Consider the following 15,253-nt stretch of genomic DNA (forward strand, 5'->3'; position numbering starts at 1 on the left):
ATTCAACATTGCATCTGGAAAACTGACCTTGATTTCCTTTATTCCTTTCTTTGCTTTTAAACTTTCTTCAGCAGACTTTGTTTTCTCATTCTTCTTTACTGTTTCACTTACAAGTTTCTTTCCACTTGGTATAACCCCAAAGAATTTTCGAATATCCTAGAAGCAAAAAAGGAGATTCATAAACAAACATTAACTGCACAAAATTCTAATTTCAGTTGTAAAAAGGAACAACTCTACATAACACTGGTGCACTCTCAATCATGTCTTCACAATGATATAGTTCCAAGTGTGCAGCAGCATCCTTTTTAGATGCAAAAATTAACTGATAAAATTACCTGAGTCAAAAAAATGAGTCTAAGGAATTCCCTGGTGGCCCAGTGGTAAGCACTCCGAGCTTTTACTGCTAAGGCCCCGGGTTCAATCCCTGGTTGGAGAACTAAGATCCTACAAGCTGAGCAGCACAGGCAAAAAGATTCAAAAATAATAATAATGTGCCTAATGAAAAGTCATTTTAATCCTCAGAATCTGGCCAAAAACAGGGCAAAAATAAAGGAAATTTTTGCTAAAAACAGCACAGTTAAGAGGCAAGTAACAAGCATTTATTGATTATGCCTGCACATACCCCATCATCGTAGACACACTAGGGGAAAAGACAAAGAGTTGAAGAACATAATCCTTGCCTATGGAATTTATACTCCAGTTTGAGAGAAGAACAACTCTTACAACCCTGATCATTTAAGACCTTAATAACTAAGAACTTTTAAATTATTTCCCTTTACATGATTTTTCCAAATTCCAAAGGAAAAATTTTGATTATACTTCCTTCAATTACTCTGTCAAATTAATCATACTAAAACATTTGCAATGTAACATAATTAATATCACTCATCTTTCTTATGATACATATTCTTCCTACGCTTTTAGATTTTCAGTTCAATTCAGTCTCTCAGTCGTGTCCGCCTCTTTGACTCTTTGCAACCCCATGGACTACAGCACACCAGGCCTCCCTGTCCATCACCAACTCCAGGAGTTTACTTAAACTCATGTCCATTGAGTCGGTGATGCCATCCAACCATCTCATCCTCTGTCGTCCTCTTCTCCTCCTGCCTTCAATCTTTCCCAGAATCAGGGTCTTTTCAAATGAGTCAGTTCTTCGCATCAGGTGGCCAAAGTATTGGAGGTTCAGTTTCAACATCACTCCTTTCGATGGATATTTAGGACTGATGTTCTTTAGGACGGACTTTTAGATTTAAGCTCTGAATACACTGTGGTGTAGAGAAAAGGCAATAGACCTTAGAGTAAGAAATCCCTGGTATGAATCTCTGCTCTAGCACTTTCCAGTGGACCAAGGTATGACCTTGACTTTTAATCTGTTTTCTCATCAGTAAAGTGAGTCGAATACTCCCTACACTTTATGAGGATTAATTATGTATCTATCACAAATCTGACTCAGTAAAAAACTTCCCTTCTCCCTCATTTATGCACTATTAACCCTCCATATCACTGAAACATCTCCACCTACAGTTCTCTACTCACAGGAAAGGAAGGGTATAAGGAACACAGAATATGAGATTTTAGGATCTGAATTTCAAAGAACTGGGTTCAAAGAGGGAGTTGAACTATTTTCCCTATTCCTATCCTCAATGCTTATAATCCTGAGTCTTCAATTTTTTTTTTGCCTGTTCCAAGTTCTCTCTCTTTACTGTAATGAGGAAAATACCTGTTAAAAGTACTTTGTCAAGTGTAACAAGGTAACAATGTTTTTCCTCGATCCTAGCGGTAACTGTCACACTCTTAAAATGTCAAAAATCCCAAATAAGTGTGTTCTGCAAACACAGAAACACACAGCTTTGTGGTTAAGCCAATAAAGAAAACAGATAAACGAGGTACACAGACATGTTAAATATTCTTGAAAGGTTACAGACTTCCCTGGTTTTATACCCTCTTCTGTAAATTTCCTAATATAAAAAAGTCACAAATCCATCCTAATAAAATCTAAGATATATTGTTTGCAAAATGGTACCTTAGCTATGAAACTGAGACATTTGTGTCAGTTGCTAAAGAAAAACTAGATAATAAAGAAAGCCAGAAAGCCACAGTCTTCCGTATAATTTGCAAAGAATTGAATTTGAGGGGGACAACTACTTACTTTATTGCCTCTGGAGGAAATGAGAGTTTCACATTGGAGTTTCACTTTTGAAATTACCAAGTGAGTCTTCAAATAGTGTGATTTTTCAAATACACACACAGAGCACACATGCACCACAGTTCAATACTGAACATTAACAATCAGCTTAAAGTCAGTGGTGGTTTTCCATCTGTGATGGAAACACAAATACTTAAAACCACAAAGAGAAAGAAAACAAAACATAATTCAGGAAATGGAACTATTGGTAACGTTGAGCTCTCTGACTTCTGTCTGTACCACCCTGCCAATCCTAAGCATTTTTGCAACCTTTTCTTCCTAAGTAATTCTTCCTATTCACAACCCCTTTCCTTTCCCTGTATTCTCCCCTACTTTCCCACTCCTCATGCCGTTACACTCTGACGGCAGCAGAACAATTAAATTACAGCATCCTGATCCTAACTCAATATCTACTAAAAATCTAAACTTTTGAAAAAGAATTTTCATTGGAGTGAAAGTCATTCTACTCACACTTTTTTTAGGAGTTACCTCCAAAGTGAGCAGCCATCTGGTGTATAAACATCTAAGATAAAAAGGTCACCAATTTGACTTTAATTTATACCATGACTTTACCTTATTCTTTATCAACAGTCCCTATCTGGTATTCCAGGTCTTTAAAGATTTCATGAAATAAAGAATAACACTAGTGACTAATCAAATTCCCAAATAATGGATCTAAACATCACTCTTACCTGCACAGAACAATTCTTGCTCAGTATATGAGTAGAAAAAGGAACACACTTTTAAATTTATTTTTATAATCTTAGCAAAGGGAAGTCCTTCCAAGCAGAACATCAAGACTAGAAACTACCCATTAAGAAAGAAAAATTTGACTACATAAAAATAAAAGATATCATAAAGTTAAAAAATAACTAACGTGAAAATATCTACCACACATTATATATGAGGGCTCCTACAAATCAATAAAAGGTAATCCAGTAGAAAAAAATGGATAAAAGTTACCAGTAGATAAATTATAGAAGAAATGCAAATAACCGAATAATAAAAGATGCTCAACCTGACAAATAATAGATAAATTAGAACTTGATTATTTTTCTAAGTGTTAAAAGATTCGTAATGCCCAGGTATGTCAAAGGTGTGGGGAAACAGATTCTCACACACTATACTGCTAATAACAGTAAAAATTGGTATAACCTTTCCAAGACAATCCAACAACACTTATCAAAATTTTAAATGTGCATACCCTTTGTCCCAGGATTTCACTTCTAAAAGAAATGGTAAAAGAAACGGTTTTATTTGGGGAAACCAAAAGAGTGGTAATTAACTCTTATTTTCTTTTTAAATAGTTATTAATTGAACATGACAGTTCAAATAAAGCAAAAGATTTAGGCAAAAATCACATAAACATTAAAACAGATTTTAGCACAGACAGCTAATAGCAACAAGTTTTTCACACTTCTATTTACAGCTACTGGACACAGATTTATCTCTTTTGACGATTCTATGAGGTATAAAGGCAAACAGAACGATTTATCTTCATTTTATAGAAAAATAAGTAGAATTAAGTCTGACAAACATAAGCTTTTAGTCAGTTTTGCCACTTACTATTAGACACTTGGGCTTCCCGGGTAGCTCAGTTGGTAAAGAATTCGCCTGTAATGGAGGAGACCCCAGTTCGATTCCTGGGTGGGGAAGATCCAGTGGAGAAGGGATAGGCTACCCACTCCAGTATTCTTGGGTGTCCCTTGTGGCTCAGCTGGTAAAAGAATCTGGCCACAATGCAGGAGACCTGGGTTCAATCCTGGGTTGGGAAGATCCCCTGAAGAAGGGAAAGGCTACCCACTCCAGTATTCTGGCCTGGAGAATTCCATGGACTGTATAGTCCATGGGGTCGCACGACTGAGTGACTTTCACTTTCACTAGACACTTGGGGTCTTCCCAGGTGGCACCAGTGGTAAAGAACCTGCCTGCCAATGCAGGAGATGTAAGAGACATGGGTTCGATCCTGGGTCAGGAAGATCCCCTGAAGGAAGGCATGGCAACCCACTCCGGTATTCTTGCCTGGAGAGTCCCAAGGACAGAGGAGTCTGGTGGGCTACAAAGAGTCAGACACAACTGAAGCAACTTAGCACACATGCACCGGGCACTTGGGATGAATTACTTACCTTTTCTGGCCCTCTGTTTCCTCGTAATGCCACTTGCCTCACAAGATTCTTGTGGGGATTAGAGATGGCACACCAGATTGTGACCTGGTCCTCTGACTCCAAATTCCTTTCATAGTTCTCTCTCTACTTGACCACGACTGCCCCCTCATAGTTTTACCATAATTCTAAGCGAAAGTCACTCAGTCATGTCCAACTCTTTGCGACCCCATGGACTATACAGTCCATGGAATTCTCCAGGCCAGAATACTGGAGTGGGTAGCCTTTCCCTTCTCCAGGGGATCTTCCCAACCCAGGGACTGAACCCAGATCTCCCGTACTGCAGGTGATTCTTTACCAGCTGAGCCACAAGGGAAGCCCAAGGATACTGGAGTGGGTAGCCCATCCCTTCTCCAGCGGATCTTCCCAACCCAGGAATCAAACTGGAGTCTCCTGCATTGCAGGCAGATTCTTTACCAACTGAGCTATCAAGGAAGCCCTGATAGATCCTGATAACTCTCAGGATCTAAGCAAAAGCAGCCACACTCCATCACTAGCAATATGGCCTTTCCCTTATTATTTCTGATACATTTGATCCTTATGTGATTACAGATAGGCACCATGCCAGGGACTTAGGACACAAACAGGAAAAAGACCTCATAAAGTTACCTGGGAGACAAATTAGTATATGAAGAATTAAATACAAAACAGTGCTAAGACAGAGCTAATCACAAAACTGTAAAAGCACCAGGAGCACCTAATACAGACAGCCTCAAGGACAGGAGTAAGACCTGAAATGGGTCCCAAAATGATTAGTAGGAGATACTTTTGATAGTCATAGAAATCTGAGTTTGAACACATTGCTATAAATTCCATACAGGAGGCTTGTCTATCCTACTCACCTCTGTATCTCAAGTACAGAGCCAGCACCTCAGATAAGCAGATGCTTAATTAATAATGGCTAAACACATGAGTGGTTATTTCTAAAGTCACTGACCTTCACAACTGGGCTCAGAAAGAGAGGTTCTTAACTGTGTAAAATGAAACTGATGGTAGATTTTTTTTTTAAAGATTGCTTATTAAAATAAACTTTGAGATTAATTTGTGGGCATGATTTTATCTACTGCTCTTTGTTTTAAGGAATTTTAAGCAGGTATTAAATTAACATTATCGTGTATTATTTCCCAGGAAAATTATTCAAGTTGACTCTTCTATCATATGGTACTCTTGTCATATTACAGTATTGTGGCTACAAAAAACAAAATACTTTCACTTTTAGTGTAATACTCTTCTTCACAGCTTTTCTCTAAAGCCTATTAATGGCTCTCCATGGACCTTCAGTTAAAAACTTCTGATTCACATACTCACACTGCATAAGCTAACTTACATCCATCTCAAAATCAGGTACCGCTTAGAAGCACACTACTGCTGCTGCTGCTGCTGCTGCTGCTGCTGTTTAGTCGCTCAGTCGTGACCCACTCTTGGAGGCCTCACGGACTAAAGCCCGCCAGGCTCCTCAGTCCATGGAACTTTCCAGGCAAGAACACTGGAGTGGGTTGTCATTTTCTTCTCCAGGAGATCTTCCTGACTCAGGGATTGAACCCACGTCTCCTGCTTAGCAGGTGGATTCTTTACCACTGAGCCACCTGAGCCTCCTAAATCTTGTCTCTACTCCAGACCTCTGAGCTCCATATCCATGTAGCCAAACAGTCTGTCATCTTCAGTTCAGTTCAGTTGCTCAGTCGTGTCCAACTCTTTGTGACCCTGTGAATTGCAGCACACCAGGCCTCCCTGTCCATCACCAACTCCCGGAGTTCACTCAGACTCACATCCATCGAGTCAGTGATGCCATCCAGGCATCTCATCCTCTGTCGTCCCCTTCTCCTCCTGCCCTCAATCCCTCCCAGCATCAGTCTTTTCCAATGAGTTAACTCTTCCCATGAGGTGGCCAAAGTACTGGAGTTTCAGCTTTAGCATCATTCCTTCCAAAGAAATTCCAGGGCTGATCTTCAGAATGGACTGGTTGGATCTCACCTCTATCCAAATGCCCCAAAGATGCCTCCAGCTCATAACATCCAAAACCAAGCTCATATTTTGGGGGTACTTGTTTCTCTCTTTCCCACCTCAATGCACAGCATAAGCATTCACTCAAAACAGAAAAATGGGCACTGTTTTTCCTCCTTCTGACCCTCCACCTCACCAACCTATCTAAGAATCTCCTGACTACTGCTGTCTTCCTTCTTCTGTTTCTATTGCCAATGCCCTGATTTAGGGCTTCATTTACTTAATAAAAAAATATTTATTTATCTACTTGGCTGTGTTGGGTCTTAATTGGGGCACACAGGATCTCTGATGCTGCAGGGGGGATCTTCCATCATGGGCTCTTCTTTGCAGCATACAGGCCCTCAAGTTGTGGCTTGTGGGCTCCAGAACGTGTGGGCTCAGCAGCTGCAGCACCAGAGCTTAGTTGCAACATGCGGGATCCCAGTTCGAGGACCAGCAGTCGAACCTGCGTCCCCTGCATTGGAAGGCAGGTTCTGAACCACTGGACCGCCAAGAAAGTCCCTATTTACTTTTTTAACAAACCCTTAAATAGGACTTACTCTGTGCTAGACAATGATTTAAACACTTTAAAAAATGAATTTAATCCACATAACAAAGTCTATAACATTCTTTAATTCATAGATGAAAAAACTGAAAATGCCAACAAGACATTTTCTAGTAAAAGTTTTGAAATATAAGACGTTCTTGAAGTGAAGTGAAAGTTGTTCAGTCGTGTCTGACTCTTTGTGACCCCTTGGAATTCTCCAGGCCAGAATACTGGAGTGGGTAGCCTTTCCCTTCTCCAGGGGATCTTCCCAATTCAGGGATGGAACCCAGGTCGCCCACAATGCAGGCAGATCTTTTACCAGCTGAGTCACATAAATGTAAGCAAAAGCGAAAGATCTGTTGCACTTCCTACCCTAAGGTGTAACTAACAATTCTACAACACTATTAAAGAAAAGCATCACCTATCAGGCAGCCCAAATGCAATTTTAATATACATTTACACTGGAAGGAAAGTTATGACCAATCTAGATAGCATATTAAAAGCAAAGACATTACTTTGTCAACAAAGGTCCATCTAGTCAAGGCTATGGTTTTTCCAGTGGTCATGTATGGATGTGAAAGCTGGACTGTGAAGAAAGCTGAGCACCGAAGAATTGATGCTTTTGAACTGTGGTGTTGGAGAAGACTCTTGAGAGTCCCTTGGACTGCAAGGAGATCCAACCAGTCCATCCTAAAGGAATTCAGTCCTGGGTGTTCATTGGAAGGAGTGATGTTGAAGCTGAAACTCCAATACTTTGGCCACCTGATGCAAAGAGCTGACTCACTGGAAAAGACCCTGATGCTAGGAAAGATTGAGGGCAGGAGGAGAAGGGGACGACAGAGGATAAGATGGTTGGACGGCATCATCGACTCAATGGACATGGGTTTGGGTGGACTCCGGGAGTTGGTGATGGACAGGGAGGCCTGGCATGGTGCGGTTCATGGCATCACAAAGAATCAGACACGACTGAGCAACTGACCTGAACTGACATAAGTCAAGACAAAGTACCAGACCAGTACTCAAAAAAAAAATTATTAATTTTTTAGAAGTTTCCAAATCTGCTAATTACAAATCTATTAGTAGAGTTAGAGGTGGGGGAAAAAAAACCTTTGCAATAAATACTCCTAAACCTGCACAAAGGAAGCTATCATAATGACCTTTTAACTTTAAAAGATCAAAGTACAAAAGCTGATACATATTTACTTTGAAGTATAACCAAACAGCTAGTAACTTTTCCACTGTACATGGGCTCAACGAGCAAACAAGCTATATCTGCCTACCAAAAATGCAAAGAGAAACCATATCATACCACTGTGTTCACTCACTTTGAAGAGTACAGGATTTTATGCAAAATAAGCACTGCAGTGCTCTGTGGGGTTGGCTTTACTTCTCTAATTTGAAAATCAGTCAGTTCAGTCGCTCAGTCGTGTTCGACTCACTGCGACACCATGAGTCGCAGCACGCCAGGCCTCCCTGTCCATCACCAACTCCCAGAGTTCACTCAGACTCACGTCCATCGAGTCCGTGATGCCATCCAGCCATCTCATCCTCTGTCATCCCCTTCTCCTCCTGCCCCCAATCCTTCCCACCGTCAGAGTCTTTTCCAATGAGTCAAGTCTTCGCATGAGGTGACCAAAGTACTGGAGTTTCAGCTTCAGTATCATTCCCTCCAAGGAAATCCCAGGGCTGATTTCCTTCAGAATGGACTGGTTGGATCTCCTTGCAGTCCAAGGGACTCTCAAGAGTCTTCTCCAACACCACAGTGCAAAAGCATCAATTCTTCGGTGCTTAGCCTTCTTCACAGTCCAACTCTCACATCCATACATGACCACTGGAAAAACTATACCTTTGACTAGACAGACCTTTATTGGAAAAGTAATGTCTCTGCTTTTGAATATGCTATCTAGGTTGGTCATAACTTTTCTTCCAAGGAGTAAGCGTCTTTTAATTTCATGGCTGCAGTCACCATCCACAGTGATTTTGGAGCCCAAAAAAATAAAGTCTGACACTGTTTCCACTGTTTCCCCATCTATTTCCCATGAATTTGAAAGTAAAGAAATACAAATATTTTGATTACTATGTTTAATTTATCCACCAAATCCACAAGCAGAAACTGATTATCACCAACACACTTCACAAAATCTATCCAAATGCAAAAATCTTTAATCCTGAAAAAGTTAAATGCAAAATGATATATCTGACTAAAAGTGTATATTAACAGCAGCACAGAATAGACAAATGAAATTTAATAATTTTAAATTATATTAAAAGCTTATACTTTAAAAACGACAGGTAAGCTGTTGGAATGTAATTCCCTAAGTTCAGGAGAGAGATCCATTCTCACCACTCTTATTCAACACTCTGGTTTTAAAAAAAAACAAAGCCATTAGGCAAAGCTAAATTATAAAAGGCATACAAGATTGGGCAGAAAGAAGCAAGATTATTTTTATTTGCAGCTGAAATGATCTTAAATAAAGAAAATCCTAAGGAATTTACTAAAATGAAAAACTGTTAGAACTAACTTAAATGAGTTCTACAAGGTTGCATGATACAAGATCAATATACTAAAACCAACTGTATTTCTATACTTTTCAAAAGAACAAACCAGAAATGAAATTAACAATTCCATCTATAACATCATTAATAAGAACAAAATAGCATCATCAATAAGAACCAAATACTTACAAATAAATTTAACAAAAGTGTTAAATCCATACTCTGAAAACTATAAAATATTATTTAGAAATTAAAGAAGACACAAACAAATGAAAAGATAGCCCATATCATGGATCAGAAGACATTATGTTGTTAGGATGGCAATACTTTCCAAATTGATTTACAGATTCAATACAATCCCTAACAAAATCCTAGCTGGCTTCTTTGCTGATTCTAAAATTCATATTTTAGAAATTCAAGGGATCCAGAACAGGCAAAACAATCTTGAAAAAGGTCTAAGTTGAAGGACTTACACCTCCCAATGTAAAAATATACCACAAAGCTACAGTAATAAAATAAGTGCATTACTGGCTTTAGGGAAGACACACAGATCGATGGAATAGAATTCAGTGTCCAGAAAGAAACCTTCACACTTATGGTAAACTGATTTTTGACAAGGGAGCCAAGGCAATTCAGTGGGAAAAGAATACTTTGCAAGTGGTGCAGAAACAACTGGAGACCCGCATGCAAAAAAAAAAAAAAAAATTGGGCCCCCTACTTCACACCATATACAAAAATTAACTCAAAATGGATCAAAGTCCTAAATGTTAAGAGCTAAAACTATAAAACTGTCAGAAGACAATAGAAGCATGACCCTGGATTAGGTAATGGGTTTCTTAGATATGACGCAGAAAGCTCTGAGGAAGTGATGACTGACACTTGAATGAGTGAGAAAAAGGCAGAGTATTCCAAGAGGAGAAAGAGTATCCCAAGGAGAGAAAATAACAAAAATAAAAGCTGAGACAGAACTAGCTTAACACACTCAAAGAACAGATCGATGAGCCTGGAAAGGAAATAAGAGTCTTATAGGTCAAGTACTAGTACAAACGGCAAAAGTTATATTATTAATACAAAAGGGTGACAACATTGCTCCAGGGAAGCATTCATGCAGTAAACTTCAGTGTGAAAGGTCTCCCCTAGAATGTGGCAAAGCAGCAGCTTAGATGCATTCTGACCTCTCTCTCATCCCTCAAGTCTCATGCCTGTTTAATTCAAACTTCTGCATATTTTCAATAAATAACTATGGCAGTCAATGAATTAAATATGTTGAAAGTGAAAGTGAAGTCGTGTGGACTCTGCGACCCCATGGACTGTAGCCCTCCAGGCTCCTACGTCCATGGGATTCTCCAGGCAAGAATACTGCAGTGGTGGGTTGCCATTTCCTTCTCCAGGGGATCTTCCCGACCGAGGGATCGAACCCAGGTTTCCCGCATTGCAGGCAGACGCTTTAACCTCTGAGCCACCAGGGCACGTTTTTTTAAATGGCATCTCTCAAGTTTCATTAATGTTTTAAGCAAATAATTAAGTCCTCATAGCAATCGAGGAGAAGGCAATGGCACCCCACTCCAGTACTCTTGCCTGGAAAATCCCATAGGCAGAGGAGCCTGGTGGGCTGCCGTCTATGGGGTCGCACAGAGTCGGACACGACTGAAGCGACTTAGCAGCAGCAGCAATCCAAATCACTTACATGGCTACTTTTTATCCTATTTATTTTCAATTCCTTTAATAGACATTCTATTCACATGGTTCAAAAATTCAAAAGGGTAAAATGTCTCCCTCCTACCCTGCCTCTCAGACACACATTTCCCAATCTTTGAAGGCAACAGATGTTATCAGTGCCTTGTGTAGCCTTCCCATCTTCAAGCAAATATGTATATATTCTTTTCTCTCCTTTTCTACAATAAACTGGCAGCATATTTTACATACTGTCTGTATCTTTCTTCACTTAATTATTTTGGCAACTGTTCCGTATCAGGGCACAAAGATTTCTCTTTTTGATAGTTGCACAGTATTCCATTTTATAGATACACAATATTTTACACCTTTGATAACTTTTAATTGGAAAAGATTTAAGAAAAAGATGCAGCTCCCAGGGCAAGAGTTGCTAACCTTACATCTATCGAAGGGCCTCAGAAGATATGTGAATCCCTTTAAGTGGCGTATGTATGTCCTTACATATTTCTGTGAGCAGCAAACTTGCATACCATTCACCACATTATCAAAGGGACAGCTGAGAGCCAAACAAAAGTCACAAACTACTATACCATGTAACTTATGTGCAGGTGTCTAATAAACATAGGTTGAACAGAATTTTGGTCTAGGATCTGCTCTTTTTTGTACTAAAGAGAGAACTAAACACCAATAAAATCCAAACTTGCTATGTTCTTTATAGAATCTTTTCCCTTTACAAACAGCAAAACCGATCCCTTTGACTCTCACTCTTTTTGAGAAGGGCTTTATTTTTCATCTGCACCCTGAACAGGAGTACTAAGAACCAATTATGTAAAGTACCTGAATGATCAAAAGTTGACTACATAAGCTATCGTTCTCCATAACTGACAACATCAAAGGTATCTCTGATGCCCCTTAAACTCTTTAACGTTCCACACAATCCTTCCTGAGAAAGAGATCATTAGTCGTGTAGTTGTATGTTTCCTACCACAAGCCAGGGACCAGAACAGAAGCTTTACATTTATTATTTTGTTTAACCTTCAAGACAATCACTCAAGGCAGCTATATTTCTCCCTTTCTACAGTTAAGGAAACATAATTTAAGAAGGTTAAAATTAGGCTATTTACTTGTTCAAAAACCACTTCATCATTAAATGGCAGAGCAATACCAAAACATCGCCTCACTCTTACCTTCAAGACTCCAAGTCTTAAGAATTTTCCACAATTACTATGCAGTGCCTTAAGTCCAAAATGTAGTTACTAATTACAGTCATTTTAGGGGGGTTGCATAATGTGGTGGTCAGAAAAACCTAGGTTTTAATTCTAGTTCAACCATTTATTAGTTACATCACAAAGTGTTTTAAACTCTAAAGGCCCCCTTTACCATCTTTAAAACTGGACTGCTGTGAGGTTTAAATGAGAAAAGACATGTAATATAAACAGCCCACATATCCACCTGAAGATACTTGCTACCTTCCAAAAAAAAAAAAAAAATACTTGCTACAAGCTGACTATTATGCTGTTATCATTATTTCATCCTTCTCTGAGAAGAAACACAAAGGGCTGTAAGGTTTCCCAATCTGGCATAAAATTACACACACACAGCCCAGAATGTGGACACTGTGACAAATATGCTGACTGAAAATAAAATGACTGAAAAAAATGTCTGATTATTAAGTAGACTCCAGCTTAATGCAGCACAATAAACTGTCCTTTACATTAAAATATTTCAAACACACACTAGTATCTACTGCCATTCTAGCATGAATGTTTTGTTTTGACGGCTGCATAATTATTTCACTCTTTATATGGTTTATGCAGAATTAGGCACTGAGGGTTTGTTTAAGATTATTTTTAATATCAGGTGACAAGTGATGACAGCTGTCAAATGCACTACAGCTGCTCCTCCCAGGTTTGCCCTCTCTCCTGTAAACCGTATTATCCCTTTAATTTCTATGAACTCATCTGAGCAAAATAAAACATCCTCCCCGTGCCCTCGATCGCAAAACGGCTGATGAGCACTTCGCGGAGCTGCTAATGAGGAAAGTACGAAAACTGAAGGCTGAGAAACATTCATGAGAGTATTTCGCGGTGCTGTTAAAGACGAAAGTTGAAGGCCTGAAACTTGTTCATCAGAAATGAAGTTTGTTCGACTCTTCTTCTCTGACACTCAAAGCTTGAAATCCACGCGTTAGGCAGGACTCAAACCGAGGTTGGAAGCAACACTTAACAGGAAAAGCAACTTTACCCCTGAGCCCCCCAAATCACCTCATTACTCCTTTCCTTCCTCCCTTCCCCCAACAGTGGGAAAACGTGAAGCTGCCGCGCAGCACCAAGAGCGCTGCGCGCTGGCTGCGGCCGAAAGCTGAAGCCCGCAGTGGAAGGAAAGCTGTGAGCCCGGCGCCCAGCTTGTAGCCCCTTTCGTGCCTTCGTTCCCTTCCGGAGCCACGCATCCCGGTCCTCCCAGACCTTCCATGCCAAGAGAGCCAGGTCCACGCCCTGCCTGCGAACTCTCCCCAGCCCCCCAGCCGCAAAGCCTTTCCCAGGTGCTCACCATTGCAGCCCACGGATGAACGCGCGAGCAAGCAGGCCGGGCCGGCTGGGGGATCCGTTACCGGGACTCGGGATCCATTCGCGCCAACAACTTCTCCCGCGAAGTGGAAGGAGGTCGAGGCAGCGGCGCCCGATGATGACGTCAGGAGGCGCGCAGCTTCCTTTGGGTCCCGGCGGGAGGCGGGAGGGCTACGTGAGCCCAGGTGCGGCCCTTGAGACAGCCTGGACGCTGGCGTCTCAAGGAGTGGCGGGACCGTGGCCGAGCCTTGTTTTGCGCCTTCGACTTTTGGTAGAGGCCCTCAATTGGGGAGGTCTCGAAATGGATGTCCTCCGAGGGCGAGCACGTTTGGAGGTTTCATTGCCCTTCTTAGTAGCTTTAAAATGTTTATATTTTTTAAAAAATGTTTCTATTACCAGCGGCAGTAAGGCAAACATTTTGGGTGTATGTTTCACAAATTACATTTTAACATCTATTCCGAAATTAAAATTTCACCAAACAGTATTTCCCCTGATCTTTTAAATGTTTGACCAATCCAGTTGGTTTTGTTCGCCTACTTTTAAGTGGAGACCCACAGTTTGAAAACACTTTTAGGACAATTTTATACTGTATAATTCCAGAACAAAAAAGATTTTGATAAAATAGTCATTACCACCCACTCCATTTTATAAATGAATAATATAACGCCCAAACAAGCTGCTACTGCTGCTAAGTCGCTTCAGTCATGTCCGACTCTCTGCGACCCCGTAGACAGCAGCCCACCAGGCTTCCCCGTCCCTGGGATTCTCCAGGCAAGAACACTGAAGTGGGTCCCAAACAAGCTAGGGGCCCTAACTGGGAATCTAGGCCTCCAAACTCCCAAACCTACCTCAGCTGCTGCTGAGTCTGTCAAAGAACTGTGTTGGAAGCCAAGGCATAAATGAGGTACATCTCCCTAGAAAAACGATGATCCCGAAAGCTTTGGAGTAAACAAGTTTTATATTAATAGATAAGCAATGGCATTTTAGAATAGAATGTGACATTTGCATACAATTTTAAGAGAAAACTTGAGACCTTAAGTAGTTTAATGGGAAGAGCAATATCTCCAGGTTTGGCCCTAGACTTTCAAATCCTTATCCACCCTCACCCACCCCTTGTTCCACCTTGCATTTTATCACACCCAGTATCTCTGCAATGAAAGATAGCAAAGCCTTCAGGAATGAAACAGAGGTTAAGGTGGGTGGTGAAGTTGCTCAGTCGTGTCCGACTCTTTGAGACCCGTGGACTGTAACCTACTAGGCTTCTCCGTCCATGGGATTCTCCAGGCAAGAATACTGGAGTGGATTGCCATTTCCTTCTCCAGGGGATCTTCCCGACCCAGGGATCGAACCCGGGTCTCCCGCATTGCGGGCAGACGCTTTAACCTCTGAGCCAAGGTGGGGCTAGTGGTAAAGAACCTGCCTGCCAATGCAGGAGACATAAGAGACTTGGGTTCAATCCCTGGGTCAGGAAGACCCCCTGGAGGAGAGCATGGCAAGCCCCTCCAGTATTCTTGCCTGGGAATCCTCATGGACAGAAAAGCTTGGAGGGCTATAGTCTACAGGGTCACAAAGAGTCAGACAGGACTTAAGCAGCTGAGCATGCAAGCCCAGAGAGCTCCTATTTATTAACTGCACAGCA

General features: G+C 40.9%; 1 protein-coding gene across 2 annotated transcripts in view; it reads right to left on the reverse strand.

The window, feature by feature from the left end:
• RFC1 (replication factor C subunit 1) overlaps positions 1-13,739 on the reverse strand; it is a 72,766-nt gene extending 59,027 nt beyond the window's left edge. For both annotated transcript variants that reach the window (XM_013964589.2, XM_013964588.2), the window contains exons 1-2: positions 13,598-13,739; positions 28-156 (exon numbers count right to left, since the gene is read on the reverse strand). In XM_013964589.2, coding sequence (XP_013820043.2) covers positions 28-156; positions 13,598-13,600 — 132 coding nt within the window. In that variant the 5' untranslated portion in view covers positions 13,601-13,739. The remainder of the gene's footprint in view (positions 1-27; positions 157-13,597) is intronic.

Source organism: Capra hircus, chromosome 6, assembly GCF_001704415.2.
Source record: "Capra hircus breed San Clemente chromosome 6, ASM170441v1, whole genome shotgun sequence".
Taxonomy (NCBI): Eukaryota; Metazoa; Chordata; class Mammalia; order Artiodactyla; family Bovidae; genus Capra; species Capra hircus.